At 42.5% G+C, this 23863-nt stretch overlaps 1 protein-coding gene across 1 annotated transcript in view; it reads left to right on the top strand.

Moving 5' to 3' along the window:
• HECA (hdc homolog, cell cycle regulator) overlaps positions 1-15690 on the top strand; it is a 47914-nt gene extending 32224 nt beyond the window's left edge. The window contains exons 4-6 of the mRNA XM_021693278.1: positions 1555-2598; positions 8680-8834; positions 12113-15690. Of these exons, the coding sequence (XP_021548953.1) occupies positions 1555-2598; positions 8680-8834; positions 12113-12277 (1364 nt within the window). The 3' untranslated portion in view covers positions 12278-15690. The remainder of the gene's footprint in view (positions 1-1554; positions 2599-8679; positions 8835-12112) is intronic.
• The last annotated feature ends 8173 nt before the right edge of the window (positions 15691-23863 follow it).

Here is a 23863-nt window from a genome sequence, read left to right as displayed (position 1 = left end):
TGCTCCTTCTCCCCTCGGGATAGCTGGCAATGTCTGGAGACATTTTTAGGTGTCACAGTTGTTCTGAGTCAGTCCAACTGCCTTGGTAGAATTCTCTCCTGACTTGTCTTGCAGTAAATTCTCAGTTCATTTCTTAACCGTCTTCTGTAGAGGACTCTTCTCCAGCCTTTTAATGTTGCTTCTCAGGATTCTTTTCCTCCTCTCACATGCCTCTTGGGCTCGCTCCTCAGTCCAGGGATTTAACTTCCACGAACTCTGGCTGTGCGGCTACACATCTGTATTCAGGCTCCAGGTCTTTTTGACTCCAGTCTTGTCTTTCTCCACCTCTTTGGTACATAGGCATTGTCGATTCAGCAGGTCCAAAATAAGGCCAGCCCAAAGTCATCTTTGTCCATTTGTCCAGACTTGCCCCTCCCATTTTTGCTGTCCATCAGTGTTTGCTCACCTCCAACAGTGAGCGTCATTTTACTCTGCTGTTGCTGTTGCTTAGGCACTCATTTCTCAATGGATTACCACCCCTCCCGCCTCCCTGAACCCCGCAGCCTCATGTCCCACACTGCCACCAGGGTGAGCTTTCTAAAACGGAACTCTGACTGAGGGTTCTCAGCTACAACAGAAGATAAAGTCTGAATTGAGCTTGGTATGTGGAACTTTCCGGATCAAGCCCAGTGGTTCCCAACTAGGAGTATTACTGCTCTCCAAAAGGGCCTTTTGAAAATGTTACGGATATTGGAGTAACCAGAATTCAGTGGAATCTCCGTAAATCCTGTTTACTTCTTAAGAGATGGGTTCTACTTTGTGTCACCAAGTTTTCCCTCCTTTTGGGGAAACTGGCCTTTTAGATGTCCTGTGGGGCATGTGGTTAAATAGGGTAGAAATATCTTGGTGTTCCTAGTTTCTGTCATGATAGCTTTAGGAGAATTCTGGTTTTTTCCTTCATATCCTGGCAGTGTAATTCTGTGTAGACCAACAATTAGTGTGACCAGATATTCCTGCCATTAGGTATCAGACCATTCTAGAAGAGAATTGGGGATGAGGTAATTCTGTTTTCTAGCTTCTCTGTGGTATTCAGGATAACCTAACACTTGTGATAAAGGGCTTTGAGGGTCCTTTTGGAGCTGGTGGGTTAAGTGGCTTCATCGTAATATTTCCTAGTTCACTGGAGTGATTCCTTTTTAAAGAACCTTGGACCTGCCTGTCATTACCCCCACATCTTAGGAAGACCTCATACTACACTCTACTGTTGCAAGTACTGACATACTGCTAATTGCACTGTGAAGGATTTGGACTTTCTGAAGCTTACTGGTGTGTTTTTCAGCAGATAACAAATATCTGAAAATAAATTTTCTTGGCACCACATAGTACGAGAAGAAAGTAGTAAATGTTTTTTAATCCTGTCTGGTGTTATTCCAGCGGTGGAAATCCTGACGCCAGAAAATTGTCCTGTTGGCATGAATGGGCTCACGGGGGGATGGTGGCTTTGATCCCTGATGGGCCACCGGCTGGAATCCCAGCTCCCGCATGCTGAACCCCTCTCTTTGTGTTCCTCCCCAGAAGCCCCTTGTGCCACGCCCCTGCTCTGCAGCTTCGGGAGGCCGGTGGACCTAGACAAGGACGACTACCAGAAGGTGGTGTGCAACAACGAGCACTGCCCCTGCAGCACCTGGATGCACCTGCAGTGCTTCTACGAGTGGGAGAGCAGCATCCTGGTCCAGTTTAACTGCATCGGCCGAGCCCGCAGCTGGAACGAGAAGCAGTGCCGCCAAAACATGTGGACGAAGAAGGGCTACGACCTGGCCTTCCGCTTCTGCTCCTGCCGCTGTGGACAGGGCCACTTAAAGAAGGACACGGACTGGTACCAGGTGAAGCGGATGCAGGACGAGAAAAAGAAGAAGTCTGGCTCGGAGAAGAACACCGGCAGGCCCCCTGGCGAAGCGGGGGAGGAGGCCAAAAAGGGCCGGCCACCCAGCAAGCCGCAGAAAGGCCTGAGCCATGACCTCCCCCGGCGGCACTCCATGGACCGGCAGAACTCCCAGGAGAAGGCAGTGGGCGCGGCGGCGGCCTACGGGGCCCGCTCCCCCTGTGCCTCCCCGGGCCAGTCCCCGCCCACCGGCTACTCTATCCTCTCCCCCGCCCACTTCAGCGGCCCCCGCTCCTCCAGATACCTCGGGGAGTTCCTGAAGAATGCCATCCATTTGGAGCCTCACAAAAAGGCCATGGCCGGGGGCCACGTGTTCCGGAACACCCACTTTGATTACAGTCCAGCTGGCTTGTCGGGGCACAGGGGGGGCCACTTCGATGCGCCCGTGCAGTTCCTGCGGCGCCTCGACCTGTCCGAGCTGCTCACTCACATCCCCAGGCATAAGTTGAACACTTTCCACGTGCGGATGGAGGACGATGCCCAGATGGGCCAGGGCGAGGACCTGCGCAAGTTCATTCTTGCGGCCCTCAGCGCCAGCCACAGGAATGTTGTAAACTGTGCCCTGTGTCACCGGGCGCTGCCGGTGTTCGAACAGTTCCCTCTGGTGGACGGAACTCTGTTCTTAAGCCCGTCGAGACACGATGAGATCGAATACGATGTTCCGTGTCATCTTCAAGGTACAGGTGTTCATTCACCTTGCCTGCTTTCTCTTTGTTAAAAGCTGAGAAGCAAGATGGGATTGCTCCATTCTGGCTTAATTTTAACGGATGGTGCTTTTTGTTCTAGTTAGGTGCCAGGCAGTGTTGGAATATCTCAGCTTTGCCCACTGAGGTGGTGGAGGTGGTGGTGGTTTTTTTTTTTTCCCTTTACTCTGATGTCACTGTACCAAATACAGTTGTCCTGGTGGGTCATTTTATGTTTTTGTTCTGCTGTAATTTGAAGGGAGGATTCCTTGGGTATAGTTTTCCATAATTGGGAGGGAATTGCATAATTATGTCACTTGGTGTAAAACAGTTGCCTTTGAAACGTGTGTTAATGTGCCCAGCACGCTGTGTATTCTCTTTGATCCTTGTAAACATAATGGAGTAAGGGAAGGGGTGGGGGCAGAGAGGGCCAAGTGTTTTTAGATTAGCTGAATTAATCTTGAAGTTTATGGAAGATCAGGCTTTCTCAATAACAGCAAAAGGAAAGTGGATTATTGGAAGCTGAGGCATCACCCTGGTGGTGAAGGCAGGGACAGCTTAGTGCTGGGGATGACCTTCGAGGATGTAGGGGTATTTCAGCCAGAACTTGAATGATGGGGGTTGGTCAGGATAAATGAGCAATCTGTCAGTTCATAGAAAATTACTGAATTTATATAAAGGTGAGATACATGAGGTGTAACATGTTTGTAACTTTAAAAGTGTGCTAAAAAAGCCTGTGGTAGAGATGATATATCCCCACCTGTCTTCTTCCCACACCCCCTGCTGTCTCAGTTCCCAGAGACAGCATTTTTCAATTTTAACTGATTATTTTATTTTGTTTTGTTTTATTTATATATTTTAAAGATTTTACTTATTTATTTGTCAGAGAGAGAGAGAGAACAAGGGGGAGCGGCAGGCAGAGGGAGAGGGAGAAGCAGGCTCCCCGCTGAGCAAGGAGCCCCACACGGGGCTCGATCCCAGGACCCTGAGGTCATGACCTGAGCTGAAGGCAGACGCTTAACCGATTGAGCCACCCAGGCATCCCACCATCATAATTTTAAAACTGCTATCTTCACGTTCAGTTTTAGATACTGTCTATTGACTTATGTTTAAGGTGGATGTCTGTGCTTTCTTAAATCTTTCCCTTTCTCTCAGGATAATGTATCACAATTCTTGGTGAAACTCCTTAATGTTTTTACTGCTATGATTATGTAAATATCTAGTGTAGAGCAAGAAATACAGGTATATTTCTTATCATAGAGTACAGTATATTCTAGGACATCTTTTGTTCTTACAGTTAATGTTTCACAATTTCCCTTGCTTAATCTTTTTGGAAACATTGGCTGATTGTTCCCACTCTCCAGCAGCTCCCACAAAGCTTTCAGAAGCATTTGCACGTACCTATTATCCATTTAATGAACTTCTTTTTGTAGAAATTAAATTCCCTTCACGGAGCCTTTCATCTTCCTGCTCCTGTCTGTCTGGCTGCACTCATAGCTGCCATACTACATGGCTGCCCTTCTAGGAATTCTCTACTTACTTTTCTGTTCTTTATCTTCTGTTTCCTAGATCTCATGTTTTCTTTTTTTCTTGGTTTATTTCCTCAGTTTGTTAAGAAACATCCCCAGTAGCTTTCTGAGAAAGGAAGCCTGGGAATAGGTATTTTCAGACTTTGAAAGTCTGATTGAAAGGTCTTGATTCTGTCTTCACAGTTGATTGCTATTGGGCTGGGTAGTCTTCCAAGTTAGAAATATTTTCCCCTTAGGGTTTTGAAGGCATTTATTTCTTCACTGTCTCTGGTCTCCTGAGTCACTGTTGAGAAGTCAATATTTTATTGCTGTCCCTTTGTTCTCCCCTCCCATCCCCTGAAGGTTTTAAGATTTTCTCTTCATCCTCAGCCTTCTGAAGTTTCACCATGACCCAGGTCTTCCCCTCCACCCCCATTCATTGTGCAGTGTGCTTTCTTGGGTTTTTGGCTGTGTAAACTCATGGTCTTCAGTTTGGGGAAATTTTCTTCTGATTTATTTCTCTGACCATTTTCTCTTTTGTTTTTAAAAACAACTGTGGAACTGTTAGTTAGATATTGGATCTCTTAAATTGATCCTTTTTTTTTTTGATGGAGAGCCCTTATATATCCTATTGTTTATCTCCGTCTTTGTCCTGCCTTCTGGAAGATTTCTTTGGCTTTGTATCCCAGGATTTTTACTGAGTTTAGGATTTTCTGTATATTTATAATTTCCAAGAGCACTTTTTAATAGCATCTTGCTCTTGTTTCATGGATGCAGGTTCTTGTTTTCACTGTTTCCTCAACAGGGAAGAGGAGGTTGAAGGGAGCAGTCTCATTCCTTTTCTAGAATTTCACCTAATCCCTTACATTTTTTAGCTTTTGTTAAAGGCAAACTGCTCCAAAACTTAGTGTTTTAAACCGGTGATGATTTATGATTCTCACGGTTCTGTGGGTTGGTTGGTTAGGATGGGCTCTGACACGTGTCTTGACAGTTGGCTGTCTGGCTGCCTGGCAGGGGGCCTCCGCTGGAATGAATGGCTCATCCCTGTTCAGTGTGGTCTTTTATCTTCCAGTAGGCTAGCCTGGGCTTTTTCCTGCATTCAGGGGGTGAGGGTAGGGGCTGCACTTTCTCTCAAGAGGCGTAAGCTTAGAATTGAGTATCATCACTTCCATCACATTGTGGTTTTCATTGCCTATAGAGGATGAAGCTGCATCCTGGTTGGCTCACTTTGGCTCTAGAGCAGATAAAGGATGCTGCCATGGGCAGGAGTGGAGAACATTGGGAAGGAGACCTGTCTTAGGGGAAAGAAGATGAGGGCATTGGTGTGTGTGTTGGGTTTGAAGGAGTGTTGAGACTTCGGGTGGAGATGTCTATCTAGCAAGCATTATTAGAAATAAGCATCTGGGATGAAAACTGGGGAGCTTATTTTATAACGGGTGGTTCAGATCTTAAGATTGGAGGAACTCCTGAATAGGGAGAGAAGAGAAAGAAAAGGAAGAGTATATGAGAGAGCCCAGGACCACGTCTGAAGGGTACCTATCAGGCAGTGGATGGAGAAAGGCGAAAATTAGATAGGCCCGAGAAGTGTGTGTGTGTGTGTGTGTGTGTGTGTGTGTACCCATGAGTACATCTATATCCACAAACAGCTAATGGATGTGTTAGGCATGCGCTACAAAGGTCTGAAGAAGTCTGACTGTTGATGATAAAATCTGAAGCTAAGGTGTTTTGTCACTACCAGACAGGTGGGTGGTCCAGGTGGAGCCTTGCCATGTGTCCGTGTTTCTGTTGCCACCTCTCATAGAAGTTCACACACTCTTTTTATCTCTAGGTAGTGTCCATCATTTCTTCATCACAGAGTCCCACCGTGTATTAAAAGCATTTTCAACGACAATAGCAAGGCCCTGTTCCAGGCCACAAGAATCCCTGCTGCAGTTGATGATACGCTGCCGAAACCACCTGTAATTTCCAGGGCTGGCCTGTGTGGATTGTCATTGCCGTGCTTGCCCTTTACCCATCACTGCCCCCTGCAGCCTCCAACTCCAGCCTCTGTTCTCGGACTCTTCCTTTGAGAAGATGCTTTTGTTTGGTGTTAATAATTTATTAAGATTGGTCTAATTAGGAAGTTCTTATCGTGCTGCTTTACCACTGAGAACCACAGGTGACTGACTGTACTTTTAGGCATCTCCTTTTTGTTTGAACTCACGACCCTCCAGTTTAGCAATGTAGAATTCTCTGTGCTTAGGACAAAGATAATCATAACTGAAACAAATCTAGAGACTCTAGGCCGGGAGTTCCCAGGAGTTTTCCCGGAGGTTGAGAATCACACAGACATGAATTTAAGTCTGGTCTTGGCTACCTACTATCTTCGTGAGCTTGGGCAGGCTGCGCCAGCGCACCGAACTTCAGTTCCTCCAGCGTCGGGTGGGAAAGGCAATACTGCCTGCTTCATCGTGGAGCCGGGAGGGTTTACATGCAGTCACGCCTGGGGCCTCCTCAGAGCACAGGCCTGTCCCGTGGTGGGCCCTCGGTGAAAGTGCCCTGTCAGCTCTGGTGGCATGGGTATTGTTGCCACCGCCTCCCCTCTGCGTGTGTCCCTCCTCCCACCTTCTGGGCAGCCCGCGGGGTACCTTCGAATGTTTGAGAATCAGCCCTGGTAAATCTAGGAGGGAAACTGGAAATGTGTTTCCCAGTGGTTCCTGGATACTTGAACTGATATCATGAAATGCTGTCAGGCCACATGAGACCTTTTTATTTTCAGCTTTTTAGAGCAGAGATGGGCACTATTACAAGAAGCCTTGGGGCGCCTGGGTGGCTCAGTCGGTTAAACGTCTGCCTTCGGCTCAGGTCATGATCTCAGGGTCCTGGGATTGAGCCCCGCATTGGGCTTCCTGCTCAGTGGGGAGTCTGCTGCTTCCCCTGCTTGTGCTCTCTCGCTCTCTTGGTTTCTCTCAAATAAAATCTTAAAAAAAAAAAAAAAAAGCAGCTCTTGTCCCCCTTTCCTTTTTTTTTTTTTGGCCTTAGAGGCCTCCAAGATTATAATGTCTTTGGCTATTAATATACCCCATCCATTTATCCAACATATAATTATGAAGGGCTTTTTCCATTATGGACATTGTGCTAGACACTGAGCCTACAAGGATGAAGCTGCATCCTGGTTGGCTCACTTTGGCTCTAGAGCAGATAAAGGATGCTGCCATGGGCAGGAGTGGAGAACATTGGGAAGGAGACCTGTCTTAGGGGAAAGAAGATGAGGGCATTGGTGTGTGTGTTGGGTTTGAAGGAGTGTTGAGACTTCGGGTGGAGATGTCTATCTAGCAAGCATTATTAGAAATAAGCATCTGGGATGAAAACTGGGGAGCTTATTTTATAACGGGTGGTTCAGATCTTAAGATTGGAAGACTCTTGAACAGGGAGAGAAGAGAAAGAAAAGGAAGAGTATGTGAGAGAGCCCAGGACCACGTCTGAAGGGTACCTCTCGGGCAGTGGTTGGAGAAAGGCGAAAATTAGATAGGCCTGAGAAGTGAGTGTGTGTGTGTGTGTGTGTGTGAGAGAGAGAGAGAGAGAGAGAACATGGTTCCTACCCCTGAGGAGGACGAGAGAGCCTTGTAAGCAAATGTAATGAAAGGTTACCCTGTAAGTACTGTTTACCTCTTTCCAGAGGGTAAGGAGCAGGCTGTCCTAACCACTGAAAGGTGAAGAGCCATGGTTAGGCTGCTGGCGAGGAGCCAGCGCATTCTGAAGGAGTATGTGTTCCGAGTGTAGTTTGCAGCCAGGTGGAGCTCCCTGATGCCTACGTAGAGAGCAGCAGTGTTGCTGTTGTACACCGTGTAGGTGGATCCTGGACATGCCCAGTCTTTCCTAATGATTTGAATCCTAACCCTTCCATGTAAACAAGGGTGACCTCTTTTCCTCGTAAGCATTAGATGTTAAGAAATGATGGAGGAATGGGGTTGTGTCTCTTAAGAGCCCAGTAAATAATAAGACATTGAACTTTTAAATAACCACTTACAAGTAAGATATATATGATCCTGGTTCCTAAATTAAATAGTGGTGATGACTGAGCAGTTTTGGAGACAGGGACAGTTAACACGGTAATTGTGGCTGTGGTATAATTCTGGGCCACCAGTACCAAGACAGACTTGACTTTCTTATGATGGCAGTTGTCGGTAGATGCAAGCCCGAGACTGCAGACCAGCATTGTTGGTTCAGGCCCCGCGCCACACACACACTTCTGAGCAGAGAGTCCTGCACGACCACTGGCAGTTGGTAGCATTTGGGGCTTGGTCATTTGAATTTGGAGGTCCATGTTGTAAACCTGGCAGTACTTTTTTAGAAAAGTGAATTGAAGCAATATTTAATAAGATACAGCTTTTAAGTGTATGTTCCATTGACAGTAGTTCGTAATTCATAATTATTCTAAAAGGACAACTTGGGGATATGGGATGAATATGACCTGTTTTGCTGCTTTTTTTATCTGAATGGTAACATGTTTGCTTATAATCGATAGATGAGCCACTTTTTTAGCCCCGAGGACGGCCGTTCTCAGCATTGTGTCTTCTGTGCATAGGGAGGCTCATGCACCTGTACGCCGTGTGTGTGGACTGCCTGGAAGGGGTTCACAAGATCATCTGCATCAAGTGTAAGTCCCGGTGGGACGGCAGCTGGCACCAGCTGGGCACCATGTACACCTACGACATCCTGGCCGCCTCTCCGTGCTGTCAGGTTGGTATTGACCCCGCAGAGCGAGCAGTGCATGATCTCGGGCTTCTGTCCCCTGGCGAACGCAGAGGAGATAGGGCAGCACTGTCGTTAGTTCGGGAGAGGGCAAGGAAGATAGCGAGTGGTCTTCCCCGCCCCCCGCCGCCCCTGCGGCCAGGAGTGATGGCTGATTTACCACAGCGTGATGAAGCTATTGCCCGAATACTCTGCAGCCATTAAAAGGGGGGTATTGTGGAATAATGTATAATCAATGGGAAATATTTTTAGTGTGTTAAGTAAAAAAGGTAGTTTATAAAATGGTGTAACAGTATGCTTCTATTTGTAGAAAGTGACTTTGGAAAGGGACCTGCTAACCTGTAAGCCAGAGGCTGTGTCCGCATGCTGGGATGCGAAGTGGTTCCTTTCACTTGCATTTTCTTATGTTTTGTGTGATTAACATATACTTAGGTTCTAATAAGAAAAAGTCATTATTGAAAAGGAAGAAGAAAGTTTTACTTTCTGGAACAGACAGGATTTTCTTCTTCCTTCCTGTGGGGTAGCGCAGTTACACAGGAACTGCCTTCCTGTGCTGCCTTAGAAAAGATTTTTAATCCTTAAAGTACTGCTGAGAGGAAGCATTTTCCGAAATTGAGCTGTCACCAGAAAAAAGGGAAGTAGTAGTCTGGGAAAACAGGTTAGATAAGTCCATGGAAACACAAGAGACAAAACAAAATCCTTGTGCTTGGGGAAAAGAAAGCCTTGTTTTACAGTTCCTTCATAATCACGGGTAGGAGAGAATTTTACTTTGCTCTTCAGTTGCCAAGCCTGGCTTTTAATATAAGTAACTGATAAGCACTTTATTAGTTACTATATAGCTTTGTATCTTTAGCACTATGGTTTGATTTTTTAAAAAGAATATCCTATGAGAAGCTGTGCCGGTTGAATGAAAAGGTTGGCAGAGCAGGGATTTCAGCCAAACTTTGTCTGTACTAGGGTCCTCAAAAGAGAAGTATGGGCATGGGAGCCCTAAACGGCACCCGTGACCGGTCATGTGATTCCAGATAGGACGGACTACTGGTACGCTGTTCTAATGTATTGACCACATTTCCATTTTAAAATTCCATCAGCCTTGGAAATGAGATGTCATAGTCTTTTATTTATTTGTTTATTATTTTGTTATGTTCGTCGCCAGAGATCTCATAGTCTTTGAGTGACGCACTGCGGCATTTTGTCGGACTCAGCTGTGCCACAGTGCTGAGAGAAACAGAAGGAAGTGGCTCCTCTCTCGACACACACACGAGAGGGTTCTCTTTTAAAGAAATGAGGAAGTGAAAGAATTTGGGGCCATTCGTTGGTGCTGGGAAGGACCTGGGAGAGCTAGGTCAGCCTCCTTGTTTTCCACACACAGTGGAGGTCTTTTTACCTAGGTCTTTACGAATGTGCCACAGCCGTGCTAAAACCTTTGACTCCCAGTCCGCTGTTCTTTCTCCTATACCACTGAAGGGCAGTGGGATTAGTTCCTTATCTTTAGGGAGGAAAGCAGAATGGCATCCTGTCGTGGCCAACCTGTTGGTACTCATGATATATTTCTTTTAAACCAGTGTAAGCCCAGACCTTTATTTTCTGGCCTCCAACTAAAATGGAAAACATGTTTGATGACTCTTTGGCTTTTAAAAAAATGTCAGTTAACTGCAGTTCACTCTTGAACAACATGGGGGTTAGGGGCACTGACCCCCTGTGCAGTTAAAAATCTGCCTGTAACTTTTAACTCCCCAAACACTTAACTACTAATAGCCTACTGTTGACTGGAAGCCTTACTGATAACATGAATAGTTGATTAACACATATTTTGTATATGTATTATATACTGTGTTCTTACAATAAAGGAAAGGAAAGAAACCGTTATAAAGAAAATAATAAGGAAAAGAAAATACATTTATAGTCCTGTACTGTATTTATTTAAACTGCTTCTAGGTGGACCTGTGTAGTTCAACCCATGTTGTTCAAGGGTGACTGTGTATTCACTGGGAAGGTGCAAGTGTTAGATGCTGCTAAGCGTCTTCTACTAAGACTTTGAGCCAAAAAGAAGTTTAATGGTTAATTATTTGAAAGGAATAACAGATTAAAGAGAATGATTAAAGAGAGAGGTTTGCCCAGAATTTCACTTTTGTTGCTCAGAGCGATTATTGTAAAGGGAATTTATCTTAGCCACAGAAAGGTCGTCCGTGTCCTAGCTAAGAATGTGGGCTCTGGAATAAGCTACTTTGGTCCAGTCCTCAGCCTTTCTGCTTCCTAGCTATGTGGTCTTGGGCATGTTGCTATCACTATGTGCCTGTTCATCTAAAATTCACATACTACACATACCTCCCGTGAGTGTATTGAGGACAAAATGAGGTTACGCTTTTTATTACATTTTTAGAATGAATCTAAATTGAGAGACTGTTGTACTTACCATTTCTGGTTATTCCTCTAAGGTCTTGGACCTTTTGCTAAAAGATCCCAGTCTTGTGCCGTTAGAGACCCAGGCATGAATGAAGAGCTAGTGTGTGGTGGTAACACAGAGCACTTCTTTCTGGATTGTTAATTTTGCTGGAGTATTTTCGGGAAACTTTATTTTTACATCAAAGAAAACAAGTGTAGTAATGAGCGGAATGAGAAATGCATATGAATTTTTAAAATAAACTCAGCACGGTCCACGAAGTTTCATGAAGCTTTGAATGAGGGGAGTCAGCTTCAGCTGCTCCTAACAGTCCAGGGGAAGGAGTGTCCTATTGTTAGGGGAGCTTCCATGGAGAAGTTGGGGAGAAGTTCAGGCAGTGCGAGTTTGGAATTTTCTTCCTACCAGTAGGTCAAAGTGTTAACGGTGCTGCAGATCCACAGAGAAATGAGGAGTCACACTGTCAGACGGATGATGAATATGTGAATGTGTATCTTCTTCCTTTTTTTTCTTTAATTTTTTTTTAAAGATTTTATTTATTCATTCATGAGAGAGAGAGAGAGAGAAGCAGAGGGAGAAGCAGGCTCCCAAGGAGCAGGGAACCCGATGCGGGACTCGATCCCAGGACCCTGGGATCACGACCTGAGCCGAAGGCAGATGCTTAACCATCTGAGCCACCCAGGCGCCCGTGAATATGTATCTTCTGCTTGCCTACCCTGCTTTTGGTAATAAGAGGGATGCTTGGCTAAGCTCCTGATCAGTTTCTGAGACATAACAGTGTTGCATTTTGGTTTGGGTGACTTTGACAGTGTGGTGAGGTGGAAGGGAGGGTATGGTGGCTGACGCATCTGTGTTTCCCCCGCAGGCCCGCCTGAACTGTAAGCACTGTGGGAAGCCTGTGATAGACGTGCGGATCGGGATGCAGTACTTCTCCGAGTACAGCAATGTCCAGCAGTGTCCGCACTGTGGGAACCTGGACTACCATTTCGTGAAGCCATTTTCCTCCTTCAAAGTTCTTGAAGCTTATTGATGAAAGCTTTGCTTTAGTAATAGCTGTTTTATTGACTTTATTTCTTTATTACATATCTTTTATAGGGAAACATTCTGTGACATGACTTTCTTTTCTAATTTAAAGGAGAGTTCCTTTGTGTATGTGTGCCACTAAAATGGGGTTGGCCCCTTGCCCTCACTTGACTCCTGAGTGTTAGTCTGTGGTCCTGACCAGAGCCCAAATGGATAATCCTGTGAGTCTGGGGTAGCGGTTCACTATCACTAAGAGTCTCTCATGCAGCTTTTAAGGTGGTGGGAGGATAGGGTGAATTTAGTAAAGGGATTATGTGGTTATCAACTAAAAGCATGGTGGGAGTTGGAAGGAACTTCTTATTAAAATGTTACCTGTCTGAAAACCCACTGTCAGATCTGCTCAGGCCTTGGGAAAAACATGGGGCATGTGAATGTCAGTCTGTGCCTGGAGGGCTGAGAGTGTATTAGTCCATCTTGGTTCAGTGCTGTGCAGTGCACATTGACCTGCAGATTATTTGAAAGTAGACATGAGTGCTGTTTCTTACACCTCTGTGATTTAGCAGGCAGTTTTCCTACTGAAAATTATATCCAAATTATAAGACCTATGAAAACTTGTGGTGTTGCAAATATTTTTAGGTAAACTGACCTGTAACAGAGAGAATATACTAAATGAATTTGGAAGTGATGCGCACGGACTCAAGGGGGGCAAGATCAGGCAGAACCCTATCATTGGAATTGTGTCTTTGAAGTTGGTCAGATGAGCTCTTAAGGAGAATCCATGAATGACATGATTTGGGTGGTGGATTTATGTAGGTTGCACTGTCCAAGTGCCGTTTGATGTCAGATCCTTCTCACAGGTAAATCTCACAGGCATATACCCGAACTGGTGAAATTCAGAACCATCATCACCTGCTTTATCTTCCACAAAACTGTCATGGCCACATTTGACCCATTTAATGATGAGTTTCCCAGATCATAGGTTTGACCCTAAGAAGGAAAGGAAAAAAATTGCTTTGTGAGGATATGAGGAAGAGAACAATAATACTTCTTTTTAAAGTGTGTTTCATTTCTCAAAACCATGGATTGTAATATATAGCAGTATGTTTGAAAATAGATCATTCTGAAGCTTTCTGTGATACTTCACCATTAGCAAAAAAAGATGATAATTTGTATAACTTGATTAGTCAGAGCATTGGGCTTTCCCCATACCATCATAGAATTGGAACTAGAATATGATTTCTCAAAAATGGATTTGGTAATTTTAAGTATTATATACATATATGCTAAAAGAATGCTGAAAATACAATCTGTTTTATGAGTAGCCAAATTTGGGCTTATGTGAACAGTTTGTATTACTCATTTGGTTTATACCATTTTTTTTTCCCTCAGAAAGCTGTTTTTCCTCTCAGAAGTGTTTAGCTGTTACTGCAAGCAAGTTTCAGTTCTACTGTATGAGATATTTGATAATTTGTTTGAAACAACAGAGCATTGAAGAACCAATATATCAACTAATATTCTTATCTTTCAGTTTGGATGATTGTAATTCGTTTTACTGCATCTAGTTTGGTGTTTGATGGTCTGAAAAATATTTCACAGTGGGGGGAAGTGCTCGGTGCCTCTACGAAGCAGCAAATCGATATCTGTCTGACAGTATTTGATGCAACCTTGCATTTGATGCAAGGTCTATAGGACATAGCCCTTGCAAATTTGTCTTTAATACACAAAGCTGTAATTGTGAATTAACTGGTTCCCCACTGATTCTCTCATGTACCCAAGTGTAAAAATCAGTCAGTTTCTCGAGTCTTGAGAGTAACATTTGAATTTTAGTTCTGAATTTCAAGCAGGTAGTAAAATATTTGTAATGCTGTTTTTTAATGCACCTAAAATTTTATAGAGAAACCTGCTTATTATTGTTCTGGATCTTAAAGTTTACGTATAGATCACATTCACAAGCCCCTTGGTCTAAAACTGCTATGAATGTGGTGTCTGATGCATTCAGTATTTTCTCCTTCTATTGGTTTCTACTCTCTGAAAAATAAGTAGGAGGAGTTTTCCCTGTAATTGGGTAAAATTTGCTTTTGGCCGTTATTTGGACCACAAAGTTAGGATTTGGTGGATGCCACAGTTCTGAAAAAGGAGAGGCAGAGGTATCATCTGAGAGTTTCGTTTACCTGTAAGGCATCACAGTCTCATCTAAAGTAGAAAATCTGGCTTATTTGAGAATAAAATATAGTGAGTATGCCACAGTGTGGATAATAAATCTTATTTTGGGAATCTGCTGACCTTAGTATTTTCACCAGACTTTCTCAAAGTACTTTGCTCTGAATACCTTGGTAGAAATTGGAGTATGTCAAAAAAGATGACTATTTTTGTTATGGTTTGGTTATTAAAGGGTATTAGTCACCCAGGAGATCCATTTTCTGTTTTTCTGATAAATAGTGTTCAATAAAATGAACCACTACATAAGTGACTAATAATTTCAAAGTGATTTTTCATCTGTTCTTTTTTTTTTTATCATTTATTTTTAAGAGTTCTGTACCTGGAACAAATAAAATTTTACCTGCTTCAATTCAGTGAGAAACCATTTCTGATGGCTTTACGTTTCCTCTTCAGGCTGGCTCAGTTCTCGACTTCTTCTGGCTGTATCTGAAGCGAATGATAATACCGAATTTATCAACTGCTTGATTAAAAGATAGACATTGGCCATGAAATTGGGCAGTGGGGTAAATTATTCCATTCTTAGTAAGACAGAGCTCTCCCTGGTCTTTAATTTCCAGGTTTTGCAAAAGAAGTTTATTTTCAGAGTAAGAAGTATTTTCATATCTTTTGCGGCGGGGGGGAATGAACTCATCAGGAAAGAATATTATTAGGTGTTTACTAAAACTAACAGGCTGATGCATAACTTAGTAGACCATGAAAACTAATTTGCTAAAATTTTCTGTTTTGTCCTGTAAGACCAATGCCTCCCGTACAGTCGGTTCTCCTTTCCCCAGTTAGGACCTCCACATGGCTTCTCCTCTTTGGTCTCCTGGTTGCAGCTCTTGGGCAATTTTAGTTGGACGTTTGGGGAGGACTTGAGGAGAAAGCGCTCCTGTTCAGTGTTTTGGTTCCTTTAATAGGCTGCCACCTAACCCAGCTCATCTCTGTGTCCTGTTGACTTTGTTATTTTTCCAGGTGATTGAAAGAAAACAATAATGGACGGGCATCGTTAAAGCCAGCTCAAAAATATATTCTTGTCCTAAAGATTTCTTGTCAAGATGTCTTGGATTGCACTTTTGTTATGGGAAGATGGTGTAAATAGTTAAAAGAATGTTGATAAAACGGAAACATTTGGTTATGGAATTGTGTGTGGTGTTTGAAGGTTTCTGTTTGTGAAATGTATGTATTAAAAATAATAAAATCTCAGAAGCTAACATTGTACCCTCTCTTCAGTGTGTCACTTAATTTGTTGTTTGGGGCTTCAGGGTTTTGGAGCTTGGGCCTGTTTGATCAGAAAAGATAGTAGGGAAGCCTTTCTGGGGTTTGACCATGGTGCGTTCACAGTCACGAGCACCGTGGACTTCTTATGCTGTTTGATGGTGGTGGGTCGCATGCAGCCTCACTTTGCGATAAAATAAGCCTTCTATATAACAGAGTTGCTTCCATGTGGATAGTCCAAAATTAATTGTTCTGGTTAGAGGGAATTCTACTGAATGGGTATACAGTCCTACTCTACAGATTTTTCTTGGGTTCCCAGGCTTATAACAATTTTCATAACGAGAAGCCTTGATCACATGCTTCTTCATTGTAAGACAGTGAAAACTGAGTTGTGATTAAACCTCTTGCGACTTTCTGCACTGTGGTCAGATACGTTTTACATTTTAAATCTCGTTGTCCCTTTCATTTCAACTGTCACTCTCAGCTAGTGGATTGAATCCACAAAAACATTGGAACACAGGATAAGAGGTGGAAATGGGGCTGAGGGACATGTCTCCAGTCTGCCAGTGGATTCAAAGGCCTGTCTTCCTGCTTCTTTACTACAGATATCTTCAGGCATAACTTTTATTTAAAGGCCTAAGGACTTGGGATAGTGTGGCTTCTGCTAGTGTAATTTAATCAACAAAATTCCTTTGCAATTGTAAGAAAAATACAGTTATTACCATGGCAGAGCAGAAAGAAGAAACAAAGTGAAGCAGTAATTGATAGGAATTAAGTTTAATGGGAGAAGAATCTTGTTTGTAGTGGTTTCCATTTCTTTAAATCTGGCTTATATTGTTTTCACTTAAATTTAGCAGCAATTAGATTATGCAGACTGTTTCTTGAGTGAAGAGGTAAGTTTTGGAAGAAAAAAAGCTTGCCTCGAGCTTGTGTTCTTTTCGTGTTTTGTTAGCTGGCCATAGTTGGGATAAACCTTATTTAATGAATATGAAATACCTTTGAAGATAGTTACTATTTTAAATAATTTTTTTAAGGACTATTTTTTCCTCTACTGGCGGCCTCTTGCACTGTGCTAATGACTTCATACAAGCTCCGTCTAGTATTGCTTTGCCTCAGGGATGGCAAAATAAAAATGAACAAAGTACTTTGATGGAGTTCAGTAGAACGACACTGTTTACATTTGTTGGTGGTCAGCAAACGGGATCGGCCGCCATTATATCATTTCCTGGTGAGGGATAGATACTATGCCAAGTGGTTCTGATACACGTGATTGAAAATTTAGATCATATCTTAAAATCAGGTTTAGAACTAGTTACATTTCTCATAAATCTAAAAGTAAGAACTCATAGCCATAAAAGTCTAGAATTTAGAGATGCCAGAATTTAGAGCAAGGGCTATGTTTTCAGTTGTATTCACAGTAGTATATGTTTGTTAAATTCCTTTATGTTGTACTTACTGTAGAGAGAAACGGAGGCCTAGAGAACTTAAATCTATAATAAATTCACATAGTTAGCGGCTGAGAGTATTAAGTCTAGGTTTCTTCTCCTAGTCCTTCAAATAAGCTCAGTGGATGGGTGCTTTGTTTTCAGGTGAGAGAGAACTTTGGGTTTGTTTTCACACTAGATTTAAAAGGTTTGGTAGCCCTCATTTCAGCTGCACAGGTGCTAAAATGGCAGTAATTCTGAGAAGCTTCACTGAGTCCTCGTGTAAGGGTGATAAGTACATTTGAAATGAATAAATAAAGTCTTAAAAAAAGGGGCGCCTGGGTGGCTCAGTCGTTAAGTGTCTGCCTTCGGCTCAGGTCACGATCCCAGGGTCCTGGGATCGAGCCCCACATCGGGCTCCCTGCTCAGCGGGAAGCCTGCTTCTCCCTCTCCCACTCCCCCTGCTTGTGCTCTCTCTCTCGCTGTGTCTCTCTCTGTCAAATAAATAAATAAAATCTTTAAAAGAAAAATCTTTAAAAAAAAGGGTGATAAGTACATTTGAAAGCATCCCGTTTTTAGAATAAAAAAAACAAATAGGAACACTTTTATAAAAGGGAAAAATAATACTCGAAATCAATAATTGTGTCTTTTGCCTCATTTTTCATGCATTAATTTATTGACATTTGTTCCCTTTCATTCGAGCATTGCTTGAGGGTATAAGGTGACATTTTAACAGTCTATACTAAGAATCCGTCATTTTATTCACTTTGGGATCTGACTTTGAGTTGTTTTGATTCAAACATGTCTAGCTGTCAGATTTGATAGCATTGGTTTCTGCAATTTGGGCAGGGTTTTCCTTTTTAACTAACTTCAAACAGTTTCTCTTGGTGTGTTTCAATTTTGGTTTCTCACTATTTTGTCTGAAGCTCTGGTATCTCAGACTTTTTTTTTTTTTTTTTTTAAGATTTTATTTATTTGACAGCACAAGCAGGGGGAGCGGCAGGCAGAGAGAGAAGGAGAAGCAGGCTCCCCGCTGAGCAGGGAGCCTGATGTGGGGCTTGATCTCAGGACCCTGAGATCATCACTCGAGCCGAATGCAGATGCTTAACCCACTGAAACTCCCAGGTGCCCCTCTCAGACTTTTTTGAGTTGCTAAACCTGAGCACTGTTTATTTGTATTCCACATAGCCTGGGGGTGGTGGGGGGGGGGGGGGGGGGAATGTTGGTTACATGTTTCTTTTAGAGACTTAAGATTTTTCATGGTATAGGAGCTATCTCTTGAGCTTATAATTAGCAATACTCCAAATTATTACAAAACCATGAGTTGGCAATCAGTGCCTTATACTTGTTTTCATCACGTTAACAAATCACACATTTTTTCTGAAGCTCTGTTGACATAGCATGTGGTTGATGAGAAAGTAAAGCTAAGGTGAAGCCCCTAGGCTAGAGTTTGTCTAAGGCTCCAGACCCCCATGGCTCTAAAAAGAGGGTGGTTTGGGCAGGGAGCAAAATGGTGGAAGTCCTATTGTGGCTATTGTGAATATTTCAGAAAGCTTAATGGGGATGTAATGTTGCCCACCACAAGACTGCACAGGATATCTAAAAGGTCAGTTTATTTTTGGCAGGAGTTATAGCAACCCTGGTTATCTCATCAAACACTGGCAGTAGCATATGTCTCTGATGAATAATATATGAGAACACTAATGAATTATTACCTGATAAATGCTGTTTATTTTATAGACATAAGCTTTCAGAATAGGATAGGGTCAAGTTAGGTGAGGGGTGGCCTTTGGTGATGGCAGAGTTGGGAAAATGCCATTTTTTAGAAGTGCCTATTTTTTCTAATCCTTTTCCTTTTACCTGTTGTTATACTTTTGCCTTATTTTTTCCTGCCCATCTCTCTTTCCTACCTTGTCCTTTCTCCTGCCTATCCTGTTGCACCCACGTTCTTAACCACTGGAATAATGGTAAAAGCCCCCTGACAAACCCAGACGTGAGTTGGTCAATAAATTTTAAAAGTTAGTTAAAAAAAACAGACAAGTTAGGTGGTCACTAGAGGAATGGAGTAGACCCATACTTACATATGTGGCCAATTGGTTTTGACAAAGATGTAAAGAGAATTCAGAGAAGAAAGGGCAGTGTAATGCGTGCTGGAACAATTTGATACCCATATGCAAAAACCAAAACAACTGAACCTGGATCTATACTTCCACCATATTAAAATTCAGAGTGGATAATAGATCTAAGTGTAAGATCTGTAAAAATTTTCTGCACAGTGAAGGGAACAAGACTAAAAGGCAACCTACTGAATGGGAGAAGATACTTGCAAATGACATATCTGATAAAGGGTTAGCATCCAAAACATGTAAAGAACTGATACTACTCAACACCCAAAGACCAAATGACCCAATTAAAAAATGGGCAGAAGACATGAACAGACATTTCTCCAAAAAAGACTTAGAGATGGCCAGCACACACATGAAAAAAATGCTCAACATCTCTCATTATCAGGGGAGTGAGAATGAAAACTACAATGAGTAGTTCATACCTGTCAGAATGACTAAAATCAACAACACAAACAAGTGTCTGCAAGGATGTGGAGAAAAAGGAGCCCTTGTGCACTGTTGGTGGGAATGGGAATGGTGCAGCCGCTGCGGAAGACGGTCTGGAGGTTCCTCAAAAAATTAAAAGTAGAACTGCCCTATGATCCAGTAATTGCACTACTGGGTATTTACCCCCCAATATACAAAAACGAATTCAAAGGGATACATGCACCCCTATGTTTATTGCAGCATTATTTACAATAGCCAGACTTTGAAAGCAAGTGTCCATCGATAGATGAATGGATAAAGAAGATGTGTACACACACACACACACACACACACAAACATTATTCAGCCACAAAAATAGAATGAAATCTTGCCATTTGCAACAAAATGGATAGAACTAAGAGTATAATGCTAAGTAAAAGAAGTCAGAGAACGGTAAATACCATATGATTTCACTCATGTGGAATTTAAGAAACATGAGCAAAGGGAAGAAAAAAAAAAAAGAGACCAAGAAACAGACTCCTTAACTGTAGAGAACAAACTGATGGTTGGATGGGGATTAAAGAGTACAGTTATGATAAGAAAGAAAATCTGCCACAAAAAAATGTAAAATCTGAAGATGGAGGAGTTGGATTTTATTAAAATTAAGGACTTCTCAAAGATATTGTTAGGAGAATGAAGAAGAACCACAAACTGGAAGAAAAGGACTTGTTATCCAGAATCTATGAAGAACTCCCAAAATGTAAAAAAAAAAAAAAAAAAAAGACAAAAGGGCAAAATATTTGAACAGCTAAAAAAATAAGAATGATAAATGAACACATGGTAAGACATTCAGCGTAATAGTCATTTGGAGAATGCCAATTAAAACCACAGTGAAACACCACTACACACCCATCGGAATGACTACGATTATGGAGGGAATACCAGTTGCTGGCACAGTTGCAAGGTACCGAACTCCCCTTCACTGCTGATGGCGAACAGTTTCCTAAAACTGCCACTTTCTGGCAGTTTCCTAAAAAGTTAAGCATGCCTATCCTATGTCCCAGCCATTCCACTCTGTGTATTTACCTGAGAGAAATGAAAGCATGTCCACACAAAGACTTGTTCATGAATGTTTATAGCAGCTTTATTTGTAATAGCCACAAAACAGGAACAACCCAAATGTCCATCGGCAGGAGAACGGATGAACAAAATGGGGGATGTGTATACGGTAGAATACTACTCAGCAGTAAAAAGGAGCAAACTATTGATAACATTCAACAACATGGGTGAATCTCAAAATAATTACACTGCAGTGAAAGAAGCCAGAGGAAAAAAGAGTACATACCTTACGATTCCATTTATATAAAACTTGAGAAAATGCAAACAAATCTATAGTGTGCTCTCAGTAGTTGCCTGGGGCTGGGCTGAGGGATATTAATGGGGAGGGGAGAGATAATGTGATGACAAAGGGGTGGGAGGAAACTTTTGGGGACAACTGATGTGTACATCATCTTGATTGGGATGATGATTTCATAGGTGTATACATTTGTTAAAACCTACTGTATACTTTAAATGTGTGGTTTATTCTATGTTAATTATATCTTCATAAAGCAGAAGAAATACCCTCCCCAAGGGATGACCTATGTCATAAACATTTATTTATTTATTTATTTGTAAATAAGATTTTATTTATTTGTTTGACAGAGAGAGAGAGAGAGAGAGCACAAGCAGGGGGAACAGCAGAGAGAGAGAGGGAGAAGCAGGCTCCCCGCTGAGCAGGAAGTCCAATGTGGGGCTCGATCCCAGGACCCTGGGATCATGACCTGAGCCGAAGGCACTTAACTGACTGAGCCACCCAGGCGCCCCCATAAACATTTTATTTAAATTAAAATCAGGAATACACATTCATGACAGATTCTGTTTGTTTGTTTTAATGTGTAATTCCTGCAATTATGGCACCATGCTGCCTTTGTTGCAAAGTCTTTTGTGATGCATTCTCGTAAGAATACTTCCTGTTGGTTTTCTTTAAAATGGAACAAGAATTTGGGATGCCTGCTCCGCAGGGAGCCTGCTTCTTCCTCTCCCTCTGCTGCTCCTCCACCTCATGCTCACTCTCTGGCTCTCTCTGTCAAATAAATAAATGAAATATTTTTTAAAAAAATGGAATAAGAACTTAAGGACACATGAGAAACTATAAATATAACAACTCTTTACCCTTTTGGGATTTCTGTCCCCTAATCTTTTACTATTTCAGTCCAACATTTAATTCAACAATGTGTGTGTGTGTGTGTGTGTGTGTGTGAATTGCCTTATTTCCAAACATCCTGAGTTATTGAAACGATATTTTTTTTTATAATTATATATGATTGGTGCATGTACTATTTTTATTAAGTTACATTATTGCAGGGATAAATATACCTGGCACAAAAAAGTTTGGGAATAAACATGAACTAAGGGAAACAGTAAATAAAGGGCTCTCTGCAATCCCTGGCATGTAGTAGGTGTTGAAAATGTGCCTTATTATGGTCACGTATGTTATTTCAGAAAGCATTCTTATAATGGTAGGGCAGGAAAGACCTCAGAGATTGACTTAAACTGTTTATTTTACAGATGAGGAAAATGGTTCAACACATCAGCATACAGGGCTGAAGGTCTTTTGTATAACCAAAAGTGGGTAACCCTTAAGGAGGCTCCCTGGAGGCTTCTTACTAAAGGGCTCCTGAAAACCTAGGGAGTTAGTTCTCTGATCATGTGGAAGAATTGCAGACCTTATGTCAGACTCATAGAAGAGCTTCTGAGAGCAGCCTTCCTCGTTCAGAAGGCTGGTCATTTTCAATAGCTGTGAACATTTTAAAATCAGTGGGTGTGTGAAGCAAGGCAGCAAGGTAAGAAGGCAGTTGAAAGGTTGTGGGATGAATAAACAGATGAAATCTGACTCAGGAAGGTGGGTTAGAAATTTTGTGAAAGCTGTATTTGGTTTTCCCCACTTGGGTTTAGCTTCCCACTGAGACCTACGCTCCAAAACCTTCTTCCTCGGCTGGAAAACGATTCATTTCTCCCCCTGGGGGGTGAAGAGAAACAACTGGCCATTGGTTTTGTTACGGTGATTGTTTCTTCATTTGAAGCGTGCCCATGAAGGATGGCATCCACACTCCTGACTTTGTGCAGTGAACGCCACTTGCAAATGATAACCCTTGCTTGGAATGTGATAGAAACAGATCATGATCGTTGTTTGCTCATCAGGATAATGCCCTTTAGTACTGGGGGTTTGCTTCTACTGGCCCCATCCAGCGCGGGGGATCTAGGTTGCAAGATGCACCTGCTGCTGCAGGGTCATTAACCCCTGACAGGCATCTGAGCTCGCTCAGCCAAGCAGGGCCAGTGCCTGGCAGCAGTGCTGGTCTAAGAGGCAGGAGGCCCGGGTTTGAATTGTGCCTCTTACACTCAGGCAAACCACTTCATCTTTTGGATCCTGCTTTCTGCTACAGCATGAAAATACAAATACTAACTTTCTAATATTCTTAGAGTGACATTTAATGAATTAATAGGCTAAATGAATTTATAAGCTCTTCAATGAGAGATAAACATGAGACATTATTAAAATGAGCAAGTAAGTGATATTCCATTTAATTCTACTTTAAAGATTTTTATTTATTTGAGAGAGAGAGTGTGTGTGAGCGAGAGTACGAGCGGGGTAGGGCGGGGAGGAGGGAGGAGCAGGGGGAGAGGGACAAGCAGATTCCACACTGAGCGTGCAGAGCCTGATGCAGGGCTCCATCTCACAATCCTGAGATCATAACCTGAGCTGAAATCAAGAGTTGGACGCTTAACCTACTGAGCCACACCGGCGCCCCAATTCTACTTTCAAACAGTAGCATCTATCCCAGATGCCTTTGATCCCAGGTGTTAAATAGCTGTGACTGTCACTGGAATTAGTCTTTCACATGTCAACCTTGACATGCTAAATGCTAGCCAATTCAGCTTGTATTGAGATACACTGTTTATTGAGCATGTACTATGTGCGCATACTTTTTGCTAAAAAAGTATGACTATTTGTTCAGAAGGCTGATCTTCTTCAATAGCTGTGAAAATCTTTTAAAAACTCTTACTGAATTCTACTTTCGAGGTGTGACATGAGAGGTGACAAGCTCCTTGAGGTTATGTACACCTAAAATAGTTCTTGCTGAGAGTTACTGTGTTCATTGGTGATCTACCCTAACA

Source organism: Neomonachus schauinslandi, chromosome 8, assembly GCF_002201575.2.
Source record: "Neomonachus schauinslandi chromosome 8, ASM220157v2, whole genome shotgun sequence".
In the NCBI taxonomy this organism is placed as follows: Eukaryota; Metazoa; Chordata; class Mammalia; order Carnivora; family Phocidae; genus Neomonachus; species Neomonachus schauinslandi.
The sequence above is the reverse complement of the archived record's forward strand: the minus strand, read 5'-3'. Positions and strand labels throughout refer to the sequence as shown.